This window comes from Muscardinus avellanarius (assembly GCF_963383645.1).
Source record: "Muscardinus avellanarius genome assembly, chromosome: 8".
Classification (NCBI taxonomy): domain Eukaryota; kingdom Metazoa; phylum Chordata; class Mammalia; order Rodentia; family Gliridae; genus Muscardinus; species Muscardinus avellanarius.
Window position 1 is genome coordinate 19,813,120 of NC_137794.1, and position 17,817 is coordinate 19,830,936.

Here is a 17,817-nt window from a genome sequence, read left to right on the forward strand (position 1 = left end):
ATGAATACAGAAAATTTCTGAAGGACAAGGGCAATCATCTGATTAATAATTGGATATATAACCTGGATTTTTAGCATTATGTTACTGTGTTTTATGCTATGCTTGGAAATATAGTCCAGCATCAATTGATAAGGATCATAGTGATCAGAGAATAAAGAAGAAAGAAAATACTGTAACATGAAGTCTTACAATTTAAAAGCAAGAATAATTTATTATAAACTTTATGAACTCATTTTTATTCAATTCCTTGGAAAACTATATACATAATTCTTTATATTGTTTCAAAAATAATATGCTAGGTGGTTCGGGCCCCTGGGCCCCCGACCCTGGGCGGGTGGGCAGGCGCTGGCGGGGTGCCCCTAGGCGACCCCCCTCCCCTCCACCCGGAAGAACCCCGTGGTCCAGGCCCCTGGGCCCCCAACCCTGAGCGGGTGGGCAGGCGCTGGTGGGGCACCCCTAGGCAAACCCCTCTCCACCAGGAAGGACCCTGTAAGAAAGGAAAAGAAAAAGAAAAAAGGAAAATATCAGAGAGGGGTCAAGGAGGTAGCAGATGCCAGAATACTGGAGATGCAGACTAAATTTATCCAAATGAACTGGAATTATTGGAAAAATTCCCTGCTAAGGAGGACTGCTTGTTCTCTACATTGTTAAGAATCTTGGACATCACCTGTAAGGAGAGAGACTTTAGCAGAGACCAAGGAGAAAGGCGGTGCTGAAAGTGGTCTCTGTGTTGGCGGTGGAGAATTGTATTCAGGAGAAGCAGAAATCGGAGCCTACCAACCTCTTTTTTTTTTTTTTGGAGAAATTACACCAAAGGTTGAATGCTACTGTCGCGCATGCTGAGGAAGACTGGACAACAATAAGAGTAGATAAAGAGCTTGGGAAAGATTTGAAATGGTGGAGGCAGTGGCAATGGCAGTGGCAAGTACTCAGGGGAGGGAAAGATCTGATACATTACACCTGGAACCTTTGAAGTAATGACCCCAGAGGCAGAATACTACCACCACCATGCACCCTCGAGAATGTGCGACAAATAGTTGGGCAAAGAGGGTGCTCGGATTAGAGCCTGCCGAGGGGTGAGGCTGGCAACGGACACAGCAAAGCTGGGATCGGAGCCTGCTGTGAGGTAAGGCCGGTGCTGGGGCCTCCGAGGCCAGGATCAGAGCCTGCTTAGGGGTTAGGCCGGTGCTGGGGCCACTGGCTGGCATCGGAGCCTTCCATGAGGCAAGGCCGCTACTGAGGCCTCCGAGGCCTGGATAGGAACATGCTGAGGGGTTAGGCCGATGCCGGGGCCATCGGCTAACATCGGAGCCTGCCGTGAGGCTATGCCGGTGCTGGGGTCTCCGAGGCCAGGATTGGAGCCAGTTGAGGGGTTAGGCCAGTTTCGGGGCCAGCGAGGCCAGAACCAGGGTCTTCTGTGAGGCAAGGCCGCAGCTTGAGCCAGTGAGGTCTGATCAGTCCACCGGGTAGCCAGGCCACAACTGGGGCCTTCAAGAGTGGGATCGGTATTTGCAACGCGGCATGCACAGAGAAATATCGCAGAAAATTAAAACCAGATGCTTCCCCTAATCAGCAATAACTAGGAGGAGGAAACAGGCAACAGGAAGTGGTTGAGCTATAGAAAGGGCCCTATAGTGAAGCAATTAAGGTGACCAATCAGAGGGTATGGAATAGGGGAGGGTGGAGCCTCTTTAAAAAGCAGGAGGTACATAAACACATGTATCAAAGTTAATCAGAAAAAAAGCATGGGATCGAGGGAGGGGGAGGGAATGGGATGGGGACTGAATGAGGGCTAATTGGATGATGTGTACTTGTATATCCTCTCACGTCTTATATTCCAATGTGATGTATGATTACAATGCACCAATAAAAATAAATTTTTAAAAAATAAATTAAAATAGGTCTGGGAGTGTAGCCCGGAGGTAGAAGGGCTTCCAGGAACCCCAGTACCACCAAAAAATAAATAAAAAATAATAATAATATGCTATAATTTCAACTTTATAATGCTAAACTTTAGAGCTGATTTGACTTGCAGTATGCTTATCAACTCATATAACTAAAATATATTTTTAAAATTTCACTTATAAGAGCAAGAAAGAGTTCTTTACATGGAAGGGGGCTTGAGATAGAATTGAGTTGACCAAGATTAATTTTCCAACCTTTATTAGAACTGGCTCTCAAAATAAGATTATAGCTCACTTCTTAAATATTAAGAACATGATATCTGATTTAGAACCAGGCAGCTTTCCTTTCTGTGAGATAAATTCTATTCTCCATAAATTCTACCCACTGGTGAGGATTATGCAAATGTGGTCTACTTTATATTTGAAATAACTCTTTCTACCTTCTGATTAAAGCAAAATGCCTTGAACTATTCTCCACTAGTCAGATTGGAATTCTTGCTTCTTGTTAAAAATAATCCCTGAAGATACCACACTCTGAAAAACAGTTATTCCTCCAATGTCATGTCAGTTTCAACATCAAATTCATATTTGAAATGTGTGTCAGAAACTAGTAATATATAGCATGAGCACTTTAATGTTTTTTGAATTTCTAAACAATCACATTTTTATATTTTTTGCAATAAATCTTATGAAGTTATCAAATTAGACTAAATCAGTTTGTAATGAGTGAATTAATATTTTGAGGTTACAACAAATAATATGTTTTATGGAATTTATCTAGACTTTAATTCTTAATTTTACTTTTATAATCTCTAAGATTATAGTTTGAACTCAAAATTATTATTATTCATGCTACTTATAGTCTATTTCCCTACAATTGAAGTTTTGAAAATTCAGAAATATGTTTTTTTATTTTATTTTATTTTTTGAGTTGATTACCTGCTTCTGGTAACATTGGATAATTTATTTATTTATATTTCTAATTTGCATTTATTGATGCAATTGAAATTATGCAATTATACATTATAGTGAGTTTGAAAGAGATAAAAACATAAAGGCACATAGAGGAATAAGTTTTTCTAAAAGCTCATCAGTTTTTAAATAGGAGTAGTGTATGCTACATGATTATTTTTGCTGTAATGATTAAAAGCTGCATTTGAAATAGGTCATTAAACTGTTTCAATTCATGATAGCTTTAATATGCTAAACAATGAATTCAAAATTCTCAGTTGGAAATAAAATTAAAGAATGCTATAACCACATAAGTCTCCTCAAAATCCAAAGATTCTGGACTTTTAATATGATTCATTGAAGCCTGATCTCAATATATAAACTTTGTTTTATAAATCACATAAGATATCCATAGTTAATTATGATTTATTATATATATATGTATATATATATATTTATATAAAAGTTTTTGAAGAAACCAATAAGAAAATAAAAAGGAGATAACAAAATAAATATATGTTTTGTAAAGTTTAAAAATAGGTTACTTTTTGTACACCTTTGGCTGTCTTTAATTTATAGAATAATGCAAAATAAAACCCTTACTATAGATAATAAGACCTTTAATTGTGTCATCATCCTACTTTCCTCAGTATAGCACAGTTTATATTCACAGAATCTGAATATAATTTAAAGTAATTCTTTCAAATATCAAATTACCATTTGTTCTAGATTTTTAGATCAAGTACTATTTTTCATAGTTGCATTAAAATGAACAAAAATGGGTTCAGTGAATTATTAAATTAATATACTTTAAATCTCATGACTTTTTAGGAGTTTGTTATATAATGAAAAAAATCATTTTAATATGAGGTCTGTCTGAGAAATTAACTCTGATGACTTTTTTCCCCAATGCTTTTCAGGTTCAAGTACATTAGATATCTCATTTAAGGATAATTTGTGGGGCATTGAAGACCCCAGAAGTCACAAAGAGCTAAATCCTTCCGGTGGCAGAACAGAAAGATAATGAAAATTCTGCCCTGCCAGTGTACAGCCACCTGATTATCATCAAACTGATTCGGTGGAACCTTACAAAATTTTGAGTTATCTTCATGTTATATATGACAGGAAAATTGAGTCTGAGTATTCTTGATATAGAGCTTAATCTATATGTTCTTGCAATACAGGTGATTTGGTCATTCATTGAAAGCATGAAGAAAGTATTGTCAGTATACCATAATGTGAGCCAAACATGACCTTCCTTTTATTTTTGAAATGAGTTTTAATAAAAACAGCAAAGTTCATTCATTTACATAGTCTATGACTGTTTTCCTACTTCAGCAGAATATTTGAGTTACCGGGATACAAACCATATGGTGCCAAAAGTCTAAAATATTTACTGTTTGACCTTCATAGAAACAAAGTTTGGCAGCTATTGGTATAAATATACAACTATTTACATATTTTATTCTATACCAATGAATGTTTCTTTCTCTAAAATAAATATATACAATGTAATAAATTCAAAAGTAAAATTTACATTTTAATAAAATTATGGTTTGAATTTGGTTCCCCAGAATATGAATAATGAATATATAATTCACCCTTAAATTATGTCTCTATTAATGATTCACCATAGGGTACTATTGACTTATGAAAACTAAAAACACACATTAGCTGAGGAAACATCAACTACTATAAATGTTGGTTTTGATCTAATTCAGAAAATTATGGAACCTAAAATAATTCTTAGAAGTTATTTTTGTGTACATACAAAACATATTTGACCCAAATCAGTTGTAATATCACATAATTCAAGTAAAGTTATATATGCAACATTTATAAATGTTAAATATACATAAAGTATTGGAATTGTATTTTCGTCACAAACCTATTGGAAAAATTATAACATGAAGAATGTATTTTTTCTTACTGCTGTTTATCAACATCTGGATTGCAGAAACTTTTAGGTCTCTGAAGAATAAGTATGAAACTAAGCATGCCATGGAGGTTTTCGTATCTAGTGAAAGAATCCTTCAAATATTTTATCTTGTTAAAATATTTTTCATGCTAGGCATGCATGGTGGCAAATGCTTGTAATCCCCGGGTTTAGGAGGCGGAGACAGGAGGATTGCGCAGGTTCGAAGCCAGCCTTGCTGGCTTAAGAGACTCTGTTTCCAAATAAAAATATAAAAAATAGGTGTCTGGGAGTGTAGCCCAGAAGTAGAAGGGTTTCCAGGAACCCCAGTACCACCAAAATAAATAAATAAATAAATAAATAAATAAATAAATAATTTTTATAACTTTCATTAAAAATTTTCATAAAAACTTCCATAATTTTCATAAAAAATTTTCAAAATAGCTTTTGAAAATTTTAGTGAGTTGCCTTTTATTACATGAAAATTTATTCCTTCATACTACAAAGAAGACATTTAAATTCAGTGATGAGAGTTCAAAAGTTTGTTTGATTTTAAATATTGTAATTTTCCTTTGAAATAGCTAGCAACATTTGAGGGACTCATATTTTCTGGATAAATTGATGTAGAAAACAAAATAGAAATGAATTGAAAAGACTGTAACTATGCAAAATCTAAATTTAGTTAAAAATTTAAAAGAGTCAAAATAGAAATTACTTATTTCATGAAAATTGCCTTGGTAAATGCTTATCAAAAAAATTCATGATGTTTTACTTAGAAGATCAATAAACAACACACAAATAAACAAACAAATAAACAAAATAAACATCTAAATCATCAAACAGAAGACTTCTAAAGATGTTTAACAGATTCAGCAATGGAACTAAATACAAAAATCAATTTAAAAGATCATTAGCATTTCTATACACCAACCATGAATGTACTGAAAAAGAAATTCAGAAATAATTTCATTCATAATAGTCTAAAAATACTTAGGATTAAATTTTATGAAGGAGATAAAATGCTTTCAATATAAAATATAAATTATTTTTAAAAATATAATATCTTAGAAGATGGAAAGACCTTCCATTCTTTTTGTAGGCAGAATAAATATTATGAAAGAGGGCCACTCAACCAAAAGTGAACTATGAATTCAATGCAATTTCTATTAATACCAATGTCATTCTTCACAGAGCTAGCAAAACCTATCTTAAAATTCAAATGAAAAAACAAAACAGCCAGAATAGCCAAAGCAATTCTCAGCAATAAGAACCATGCTAGAGGCATCAAAATACATAGTTTCAGATAATACTCTAGAGCTATAGTAATCAAACAGCATTTGTCAATGTGACAATTGACACAGAGATAGATAGTCACATTGACAAATGGAGCAGAATAGAAAATTCAGAAACAAATCCGCATACTTACACCCATTTGATTTTTAACAAAGGTGCCAAAAACATACACTGGAGAAAATATAGCCTTCAACAAATGGTGCTGGGAAAACTGGCTATTCATTTGCAGAGGAATGAAATTAAACCCCAACCACTCACCTTGCACAGACCTGGCAATTAAACCAGTGACCTTGCATTACAAGAAAAGGCATTGGAAGAAACGTCCTCAATAAGATACCCAAAGCTCCGGAAATTAAAGCAAGAATTAATAAGTGGAATGGAAAAAACATTCTGTGCAACAAAGAAAGCCATCAAAAGTCTGAAGAGCATACAGCATAGGAGATTTTTACCAGCTACTTTTCTCATATAGGACTAATAAATAAAATATACAAATAACTTTAAAAATGTAAGACTAAACAATACAAATGACCCAATTTAAAATGGATGATTGAACTGAAAAGACAATATACAAAAGAAATATAATGATCAATAAATACATAAAGTATTCAACATTATTAGTAATCAAGAAAATGCAAATCAAAACTACATTGAGTTTTATCTAACCCAATCTGTTAGAATGGTAATCATCAAGAATATAAACAATAAGTGCCAGCGAGGATGTGGGAAAATAGGAACTTTTTTCCATTTTTAGGAAAAAAAAACATTTATACAACAGTGGATAGAATCAATAATTAGTCCCTTTGCTATAAAGACCAGTATGGTGGTTCCTCACAAGACTGAGAAAGAAACTACTATAGGACCCACATATACCATTGCTGAGTATCTTTCCAAAGGAATTAAAGTCCAACTATTATAGTAATGCATGCATGTTCATATTTATAGCAGCATAATCCACAATGGCCAAATTATGGAGCCTGCTTAGGTGCTCATCAACAGATGAATGTATTACAAAACTGTGGTGTATAGAAACAATGAAATTTTACTCAGCCATAAAGAAAAACAAAATTATGACTTCTGCAGGAAAATAGATGGAACTAGAGACTATTATGTTAGGTGAGATGAGCCAGTGTCAGAAAGTGAAGGGTTATTATATATTTTCCCTCACATGTGAAAGCTAGAGAGGAGGAAATGAGGACTTGAGATAAAGGAGGAGAAACCCCAATGAAGCTATGGAGGAGATTAGGGGTAAAAGGTGGGGCAAGGGGAAGAAGGCTTGTTAAAGAAAACACTTCAAATTTTGCTATATACATGTAGAAAATTATCAATGCTAATCTCAATAACAGAGCAAGAGGGGAAGAATAGGGAGTGCAGTGAGATCTGGGGAGAAACTCAATAGGTGCCCTATGCATATATGTTCAATCACCCTGAACCTCATTACAAATACAATGTATAAATACAATGTACCATGGAAATTATATTAGAAACAAAATAAATAAATTCTGAATAGAGCAAATAGAGTAAATGTAAATATTTCATCTACAAACCACAATAACAAAAAGATTGAAGAGAATACCTTTCCTTTTGCAAACATTTTTTTGAGATTAACACGGAGGCAAACGTGTATATAATGAAAATGTTTCCATTGAAAAATGGTATGGCAGAAGAAGTGTCAATGAAAGTATTTAATAATTTCAAATTAATGCTGGGCATGTTGGCACACGTTTGTAATCCCCGCGCTTGGGAGGTGAGACAGGAGGATCGCGCAGGTTTGAAGTCAGCCGCGCTGGCTTAAGAGATCCTGTTTCCAAATAAAAAAATATAAAAAAATAGGTCTGGGAGTGTAGCCCGGAGGTAGAAGGGCTTCCAGGAACCCCAGTACTACTACTACTACTACTACTACTACTACTACTACTACTACTACTAGTTTCAAATTAAGAATAAATGAAAATGTGAAGAGGATTGTAGTTAATTTTATAAGAAAATTAAAGAAAATTATTCAAATGATGGTGTTTGTGTATAAAGTATCATTATCAATCTTGCTATTATGTCCAAGTTGGGGTGGATACTCATCTAAGGGAATCATAGAAGGCCTGTGTGCATGATTATTTGTAGGATTTAAAACCTCATTATGAAGTACAATTCTAATGCACCAATAAAATATAAAAAATAGTAATATATTAAAAATTTAATCTTCAGGAAATAAATTTCCACTTAATTTTAACATTTAAATAATCACTATAAAATATTCAAATTTTGCTTATTTGCTTGGCAGAGGTAAAGTCACAATTATTTTCTTCAGAAAGTATTTTATTTAGAATATTCTAGTAGAGAAATATTCTTTGCCTATTTAATGAAATTGATCTGCCAGCCAATAAATATTTTAATATAATGTGATTGTAACTACTTTAACCTACCTATTTTGGTGAGAAGAACATGGTAATCAGGCTGTCTAAAGCATGTTTTAAGTCAAAACCTATCTTGAGAATAGAAAAAAACTTGAGAGAAAAACATTAAAAAAGATTTTTCTAAAAAAAATGGGATTCTTACTTTTTGTATTGTAATTACCAACTCCTTTTACTAGGAAAAGTAGCCAAGGTACTATGCCAAAATTTCAAATCACTCTCAACTCAAGTGGACATTAACAGTCTCTGGAATATGGTAAAAGAAATAAATATTATTTTAGCTCCTGTGAAAGTAGTCTTTACATTTCTGATTCCCACTGGAGCTAAAACAGTCCAGAAGCATTTTGAAGAGGGACAGATACTCTGAAATTAAGCTACATTAAAAAAGAATGGGATTGAGACGGGCGTGGTGGTGCACGCTTGTAATCCCAGCATTTGGGAGGCTAAAACCGGATGCTTGCTGTTTGCAGACAGCCTTAGCTACTTAGTGAGGTCCTCTGCAACTAAGTGAGACCCTGTTTCAAAATAAAGAATAAAAAATAGGGCAGGAGGTATATAGCTCAGAGGTCAAATGCCTCTGGGTTCCATCCCCAGATTTAAAAAAAAAAAAAAAAAATGGGATTCTTAAGAGTTCAGGGATGAAAGCCAGGCGTGGTGGTACAGGCTTGTAACTCCAGTACATGGGAGGCCAAGACAGGAGGACCACACAGACTGAGCTATTTAGCGAGGATCTCAGTAATGTAGTGAGACCCTGTTTTGAAATAAATATAAAATAGGTCTGGGAATGTAGCCCGGAGTTAGAAAGCCCCTAGGTTCCATCCCCTGTAACACGCACAGCCAAAAAAAAAAAAAAAAAAAAAGAGCAGAAATGAGATGGGAATGGTTTAAAGATACTTTCACCAATTAAACTTTTAATAGCTAAGAAACTATTAGTTTAAACAAAGATTTAATTTTCTTTCCTTAAATTTATTTGAGATGAATAAAAATTTACTTTTCATAAAATAAGTTTTTCTCTAATTATATTATCTAAAGAAATGTTAGATATAATTATGCAAAATGTGCATTGTTTCTAAAAGTATTTTAGTAATTAGGTTTGAAATATATTTTATCATGATAGAAAAGAAATATGAAAGCTTGTTTAAATTCTTCTTATATTATAGAACACTTAGCAGAATCATTTAAACCCATCCATAATAGATGTCACAGTACATAACCTCTAAAATTATATTTTTCAATTATTAATAAGCTGCTTTAACTTATGTTTGAAACAAATAAGATGAAGTTAATTTTTGTGTATATGTATATAAAACATACATATGTAAAACTTTTACCTGAAAATTGCTCATCACATTCACAAATAAAACTACTTGAAGTAATGTTGCTGCAGTTCCCATGAAAACAGATATGTGGCTGACATTGTCCAATTATCTCTGCACAGTTTTTACCTTTAAAAAATAAAAAATATCTCAGTGTATCTAAATAGTTGATTATTATCATCGTTTTTTCTTAATAATTTAATGGTTAAAATGTGAAATGTTAGGTAATATATAATTTTAATTATAAAATATTACATAATGTTATATTTAAATTGAGACAAAATATTAGCTCTAATATTTAACATCAGGGCTTTTGTCATTTCATACCATTATAATGTTCAAATATTTTCAGTTGTTGATACTAGAACTTTAATTTTTATAATTTAAATCTAATCACATTTTAATGATATTCTTATGTAAGTATTATTGTAGATTATAACCACAAGAATGGTAATTTACAAAGTGAAGTGTTTAAATATATTTAAATATATTCGCTAAACAAGGAACCAACTCAAAAGGAGAAACACCGAACTGGATTCTCAAAAGTTGTAAAAACTAATGAATTCTACACTTGCACTTGCTGTTATGCTAAATTTTCTAAATCCCACTTACATATACTATTGTGGTCCCAATATATAACATGTGATAGCTTTTCATATCATAGTTTTCTCTATATATATTTAATTAGTTTATAATATACTTAGTAGAGGAATGTTCCTGGGAAATCCTATGGTGGGGCAAGGATACAATGGTTCCTATAAACAGCTGCATATAATTTGGCAATTTGCTTGCATTCACCATGTTTAAATGAGTTCTAATTTAATTTGTAAGCAGTTTTTGCTTTTGAAATATTTATCTACTAAAATTTCTGCTACAGGAATGTTAAGATGTCTCTTCATTTATCTCCAAATAACCTTTGACATATTGGAAATATAAATAAATATCAGCTGAATTAACAGTGGAATATTCAGTAACCCACTTCTGATTTCAATTTTAGTGAGTTTTATGGCCTCCTCTATTTTTCAAATTGACATGTTGAAGCCTTGACACCCAGTGTCTTAGACTATAACCTTATTTTATAGATATTGAGTGTTTAGAGAAGTGATTACAGTTAAGTAAAGTCATAAAGATGAGTCTTAGTACATTTGACTAGTCTGATTGTAAGAAGAAAAAATTTGAACACAGATATTAAAAAATAAAAGCCAGTGTGAAGATCCTGAGAAAAGATATCATTCCATGAATCAAAGAGAGATACCTCAGAACAAACTAGTCCTGCCAACTTGATATTGAAAATTAAATTTCTATTGTTTGAGTTATTCAACCTATGGTACTTTCTATGGAAACAACTGCAAACTAATACAGTTGATATTCTCAATTTCTAATATGTTAGTGCCTTCTGACATTTTAAAATCAAAATAATTATATATAATTAAAATGGTATAATAGAGTATGTTTAATGTAAAAGTAAGGTTTAGATATTTTATTGTAGTTATATTTGATTATGTAATTCTCCTATAGTTGTTTTTACAAAAAAAAAGTTGAATAATGAACAAACCACTCTACTCAGGTACAATAAGACCACTGAAATAATATTCCATAAAACATATGAATTAGGTAACGCAAGTTAATTTTCTGAGCATGAGAGAAAGTCTATAAAATATTCTTTGGGTAGGTTAAAATGTCTACATCAGGAATTCTCAAGAAAATAATCTTTATTCACCCAAACAGAAAGTTAAGTGTTTTGTGCTTTCACATTTTCTTTTACTTGCCTTAATTTTAATTTCTTGATATATGACAGCATGGATAACTGAGGAACTTGCACCTTTTCTTATCAATGTCAGAACAGTCAATTGCCAATTTCATTCCAAATATGAAATCACAATTTCTTCAAGCTTGGCTGCAGTAGAACCAGCCCCTGGCCCAGGGGAAAAGGACCTGGCTGCAGTTGCCTAGGGCCTGACCAGCAGCATTTCAGTTCCATCCCACTCCTCTGCTCACCCTCTTCCTCTTTGATGACCAAAACCTATGACTAGTCTGTTGTTTTCTGGTATTATTATTACCAGCCATGGGAAATATTTCACTTTGTTAGATCATCTTGGATTTATTCATTTCCCTTGTAATTTTCAGTGTCAGGTCTGAACTTTATTTAAAAAATTCAAAAATTTCTTACCATTAAATATTCTCCACATTTTTTCAATCTTTCTCTTTAATTATCTAAATTTCCCTAGTAAGCTCGCCAGTAGAAATTGCTTATATTTTTTTTACCTCTTACTTTAGCATCAAGTAGCATAATTTGCATTGCTTTTAGATTGCTTTTATCTGGTTTCATCATCTATCAAACTTCCCTTAACTTTATTAAAACCATTTATTAACAGGTTATTATAATATTGTTTCCATCCTTGGCATCATAGATGACATACATTATCTGTAACTTTATAGATATCCACTAGAAACATTTTTTTGGCTAAAATCTTTTCTTCTCCAACTCTAGTGAATAATTTCAATATTTCAGTGTTCCTCCACAACCACATAACTTATAACCACATAACTTGTTCTATTCAGATACGTATTTCTTTTTCACCTTATATAGAACTTTCTATGCAAATATCATGTGTATAGGAACTGCATCATTCAGTGACTAAGATCTTTTATATAATTCTGACATCTTTAATTTTGATATATTGATATCAATAGCAGATATAGCAAAATATATGAAAATAAATATTTTAGGATAAAGAATTCAAGTTTCTAAGAATTGTTTCAATATGCCAAAAATAAATTAGAAGGTTCCTGATTGCTTTTTATGTCCAGAATCCAAATTTTTCTCATTCTAAAAAAAAAGCCCCACAATTTAATGTGTAGCTTGTTTTATACTAATAGCTTATGAAATCTGTTTATAGTTCACAAATATTTAGGACTTAAATAAATCTTACCTGTAAATGGTGGGTGACAGATACATTCATAACCTTGCTTATTCCATTTTTCTCCTTTATTAATACAACTGCCATTATTTTTACATGGTGTAGAATAACATGAATCAAGTTCTTGACAGTATTTTCCAGCAAATGGAGGCTGACAGTGGCAGCTATATGTCTTTTTCCAAACTTCACTAAGACATTTACCATGCCCAGAGCAAAACTCTGAACTTTGAAATTCCTGACAGAACTGTTGTTTCACTGTCACGTTTAGCCGCAGTCCCAGTTGACAAAGTGATGGACCACTTGCTGTTACTGTGATAAAATAATGTGTCCCAGCACTCAACCACAGAGGATTAACAGTGTGAGTCCCTTTTAGTTTGCAATCAAAAAGTAACTGATCTTCAGTTGTGATATTTTGAAGACAGTCAATGAAAGATGTTTCAGAAACATTCATCAAATTTATCTCAGAAAATTGAAGAGATGGTTCAGAAGAAATTACAAGAATGTCTCCTAACTGAATCTGCAAAGGGCAAATCTGTGGAATAACTTGATTGCCCCAAATATTTATTTCGGTGTTTAAACTCCCAACGCAGAAATCTCGGTAGAAGTCCAGGCAGTTGTTTGTTAGTGTCCAGTTCACCACATGTGATGAGGGCCATGGATGCCATTCTCGAACCAATGGCCATTTACATGTTGTTTCTCCATTTATAAAGAGGTAGTGAAGCACCACCAAGCTCATAATGATGATTGATTTGTTAGTCATTTTTTGTGAAATTTTATTTTAGAGTCAATTACAAAAATACAAGAAAGAATTTTTGTAAAATTGTATTTCAAGTATTGCTGAAATTTCCAAGGAGTGATGCTCTTCAAGGATCCTTGTGATTTTTTTCTATTTCCTTTCTATTTGATGACAGCAGAATTCGATCAAGGAATTGTGGAGTTCATGTTTTAAACATGCCTTTAAACAGGAAAAAAAAAAACTGTTAGTGATGTTTTAATGATAGAAAATGCTTAGCTTTTTTGTATTTTTATTTTGTATTCTTTTGCTTTGTTTTGCTGTTTCAGAAAACCATATTAAAATAAACAAAATAAGAATGAATAGAGATTAATAAAATGTTCATGTAATATTTTCATATAAACATGTCTTTAAAGTTGTGTTGTTGACAATCATGTTCTTTTCAATAGTAATATAGTATATGGAACTCCCAAATACATAAAAGACTTACAGAAATTGTGTTACAAAAAGCACTAAACTAAGAATGAGTCTTTATCCAATGTCCCCAAGAAATGGCAGAAGGATGACAATTACACAGAGAAAAGAAAGTATAAAATGAAGCCGGGCGTGGTGGCGCAGGCTTGTAATCCCAGTGCTTGGGGGGCTGAGACAGGAGGATTGCACAGGTTCAAAGCCAGTCTCAGCAACTTAGTGAGACCCTGTTTCCAAATAAAGTATAACATATGTCTGAGAGTATGGCCTGGAGGTAGAAAGCCCCTGGTTTCCACACTCAGTACCAAGGAAAAAAAGAAAGGAAGGAAGGAAGGAAGGAAGGAAGGAAGGAAGGAAGGAAGGAAGGAAGGAAGGAAGGAAGGAAGGGAGAAAGAAAGAAAGAAAGAAAGAAAGAAAGAAAGAAAGAAAGAAAGAAAGAAAGAAAGAAGAGAAAGAGTAAAATGGATGAGCAAAATAATTATAAGTGGTGTTGTACTAACTTCCTCTTTCATCCTTTACATCTGTCGTGAAAGAATAATTCAGAGAATGAATTGTATTTGAAGGCTTCATTGCTTTCAGATTACAAAAAACAGATATTCTGCAAGTTTAAGAACTGACCCAATTTTTAAAGTAATCAACTATAGTGAGGATTTTCTTCGTGAAAATTAACTTAATAGTTGTTTAACAAATAAATTGTAATATTCACAGCAAAAATCAAATCCTAAGAAGAGCAAATGAATGACATAAAAATATATACCCCTAGGCCGGGCGTGGTGGCGCACGCTTGTAATCCCCGCACTTGGGAGGCGGAGACAGGAGGATCGCGCAGGTTCGAAGCCAGCCGCGCTGGCGTAAGAGACCCTGTTTCAAAAGCATGGGAAGGAGGGATGGGGAGAGAATGGGGTGGGGATCGGGTGGGGGCTGACTGGGCGATGTGTGCATGTATGTCTACAAAAGTTTGTATCCCACTATGATGTATAAATACAGTGCACCAATAAAATAAAATTTAAAAAAATATATATATAAAATAGGTCTGGGAGTGTAGCCCGGAGGTAGAAGGGCTTCCAGGAACCCCAGTACCACCAAAAAAATATATATATATATACCCCTTGGATCTCAATTATGTCATTTATTCGTTCTGTGTTGTTAGGCAACATGGGTTTTAATTTCCCCCATTTTTATATACAAAAGACAAGAGAAAGGACAGGTAAGTGACAAGGTAACACTAAAGATTTCATTAGACTTTGGAAAGATGGATGAGTCACTCAATGGCAAATTTTGGGGGGTTTTGTTTTGTTTTGTTTGTTTTGTTTTATTTTTGTTTGTGGAACTGTAAATTGAACCTAGGAGGATTCCCCCAAGGTACATCCCCAACTCTACTTTTTATTCTTTATTTTGAATCAGGGTCTCACTAAGTTGCTGAGAGCCTCATTAAGTAGCTGAGGCTGGCTTTGAACCTGTGCAATCCTCCTGTCTCAGCTGGAATAACAAGCATGGACCACCATGCCTGGCTCAGCTTTTGTTTTTATATTGATTAATTTTACTTAATATACCATAAGTTAAAATTCAAAATTGTCAAATATCAAAATCCAGTATTTTCTATATACAAGAAATTTTAATGTAGTATTAAAATTATTTAAAATAATTATGTGATTTAATGAATTGATACATTTATATCAGTTACTTATAGTAAATTTAATATCTTAATGGCTCATGTAAAAATAAAATCTGAGATATAAGCTACCATTTTTGAAATTCAGTTGTGGCCATCATAAGTCTATAAATATAAGATTATATAATTGAATTGTAATACTAAAATACATCAAAAGTTAAAAGTGTAACTGTCATAGAATTAAATGTGAAGTACAATCAAATTTATATCATCTGTGTTAACCATCGCAGAAGTTTCTGTACAAATAATTAATCACAGTAAAAGTTTAAAAATTACCCTAAACAAATATATTTGAGCCCAATTTATATGCAAATCAATATGACAGACATTATGAATTGTCTAAAAAGAAGATTATATTTTCGCTGAAGTCTACTGAGAGTGTCAGTACAATGCTGGGTCTTGAAAAGTGGACATAAGGAAAGAGAAGGAAATCCAGAAGCACCAGGTGGAGAGACAAACTGGCAAGATGAAAGAGATGTCCAATCACATAGGCATTTACTGCATTTGAAGTATGCCTGATGTGAATTAATTGTCAGCAAGTTGAGGAATATATCTTCGGATAATTCTAATTTTTATGAATGAGGAAATGTTTGGAGGATATGCTGAGTATGGAAGAAACAAATACAAGAATTAATTGAAATAAACTGAATAAAATATAAGAGAATTTTAATTAGAAAAATCTGAAAGAAATTCTAGGCAGTCTTGAAAAGCATTTATGGCTGTAAATCACAAGTTTACAGTAGTAGCAACCTGCCTGCACAGGTGTATTGTTTTCCCAGTAGCCTAGTTAAAACAGATAAAATAAAAATAAGTAGTAAATGGGCTCAAACCGTCACCAATTCAGTTCCCCTTGCAAATGCTGAGAAACAAATTATGTTTGCATTGAAGCAAAATTAGGTCTGTGTGACATTTTTAGATGGGCTGCAGATGTGAGCCTGCATTACTGCAGGGCTAATCCTGTGCTTCTCAGAACTCTCTTGGTCCCTTATTATTGTGCATTTATGTCTTCAAAGAGAATATGACTTAATTTATTGCATTTACGGCTCATGAAAAGTTTAAATAAATAAAAATAGCATAAAAAACAAAACTAAGAACACAATGAGATCATTTTGCTTCTATACACACTGAATAAAAAATGCTTTGTATTTAAATAGAAACTAGAGTCATATAAGCTTCAGACAGGAATAGATTTAAATAAGGTTCTATAATTTGTACTCTTGAAGTAAGAATAATGGTGTGTGACTCTTCCAACACTCTTCAAACCTTTTCTAAAGTGGCAAGTCAGATGGTAATCTGTTCATTTTGAAAAAATACGTACATACTCAGTGTGTTCTGGAGTTATGATTAGAAAGTAGTTTTGTTCTTTATGATATTATCATTACTGTTTTATAAATTCTTTAGCCAAGAAATCTAGAAACCCAAGGACTATGATAGAACCATTCATAACATTGTATATAAATTTATCTATAATATTACTTGATAGCTATGCTTAAAGGATATAATAGAAAAAATACTATAAATTTTAGATGACGTGAGTAGTATTCATTTTATATTAGATTGAAGATAAATACTGTAACAAAGCTGAGCTTAGACATAATAGTTAAGATACCATCATCAATATTTTCCTATACATTTATAAAAATCTTCAAATACCTTTGTAAAAAAAATAAGATTATAAATTATGCTATGGTGCATGCCTCTAATCTCAGTACTTGAAAGGCAGAAATAAAAGAATTACAGAGTTGAGTCCAGAGCACAGTAATAGTGAGACCTTGTTTCAAAATAAATAATAAAAAGAGATGAGCCAGATGTGATGAGACACACTTGTAACTTGGGAGGCTGAAATAAGAAGATCAAAGGCTTGTGGCCAGCCCCAGCAACTTGTGAAGTGCTCCACAACTCAGTGAAACTGTGTTTAAAAATAAAAAAAGTGGGTCCGGGCCGCCAGCCCTGACCCTAGGCGGATGGGCGGGCACGGGCGTGGCACCCTTAGGCGACCCCCTCCCCACACACCCGGAATGAAAAAAAATTTTTCATCTTTACCGTGTGCCTGATCCCACATCCTCCAAACCACACATACTCTCTTCTCTTATTTAAAAAAAGAAAAAGGAAAAGAAAAAAGAAAAATATTTGAGAGGGGTTAAGATGGCTGAGGTGGCAGCTAGAATATTGGAGATGCAGACAAAACATATACATCTGAACTGGAACTTTTGGGAAAATTCCCCGCGAAGGAGGACTG

General features: G+C 33.2%; 1 protein-coding gene across 1 annotated transcript in view; it reads right to left on the reverse strand.

The window, feature by feature from the left end:
- The window catches only part of EYS (eyes shut homolog), a gene marked incomplete at both ends in the record, with an annotated part of 148,606 nt that extends 135,144 nt beyond the window's left edge, over positions 1 to 13,462 (reverse strand). Inside the window, 2 exons of the mRNA XM_080700069.1 lie at positions 9,797 to 9,910; positions 12,715 to 13,462. Coding sequence (XP_080556195.1) covers positions 9,797 to 9,910; positions 12,715 to 13,462 — 862 coding nt within the window. The remainder of the gene's footprint in view (positions 1 to 9,796; positions 9,911 to 12,714) is intronic.
- Between the last annotated feature and the right edge of the window lie 4,355 nt (positions 13,463 to 17,817).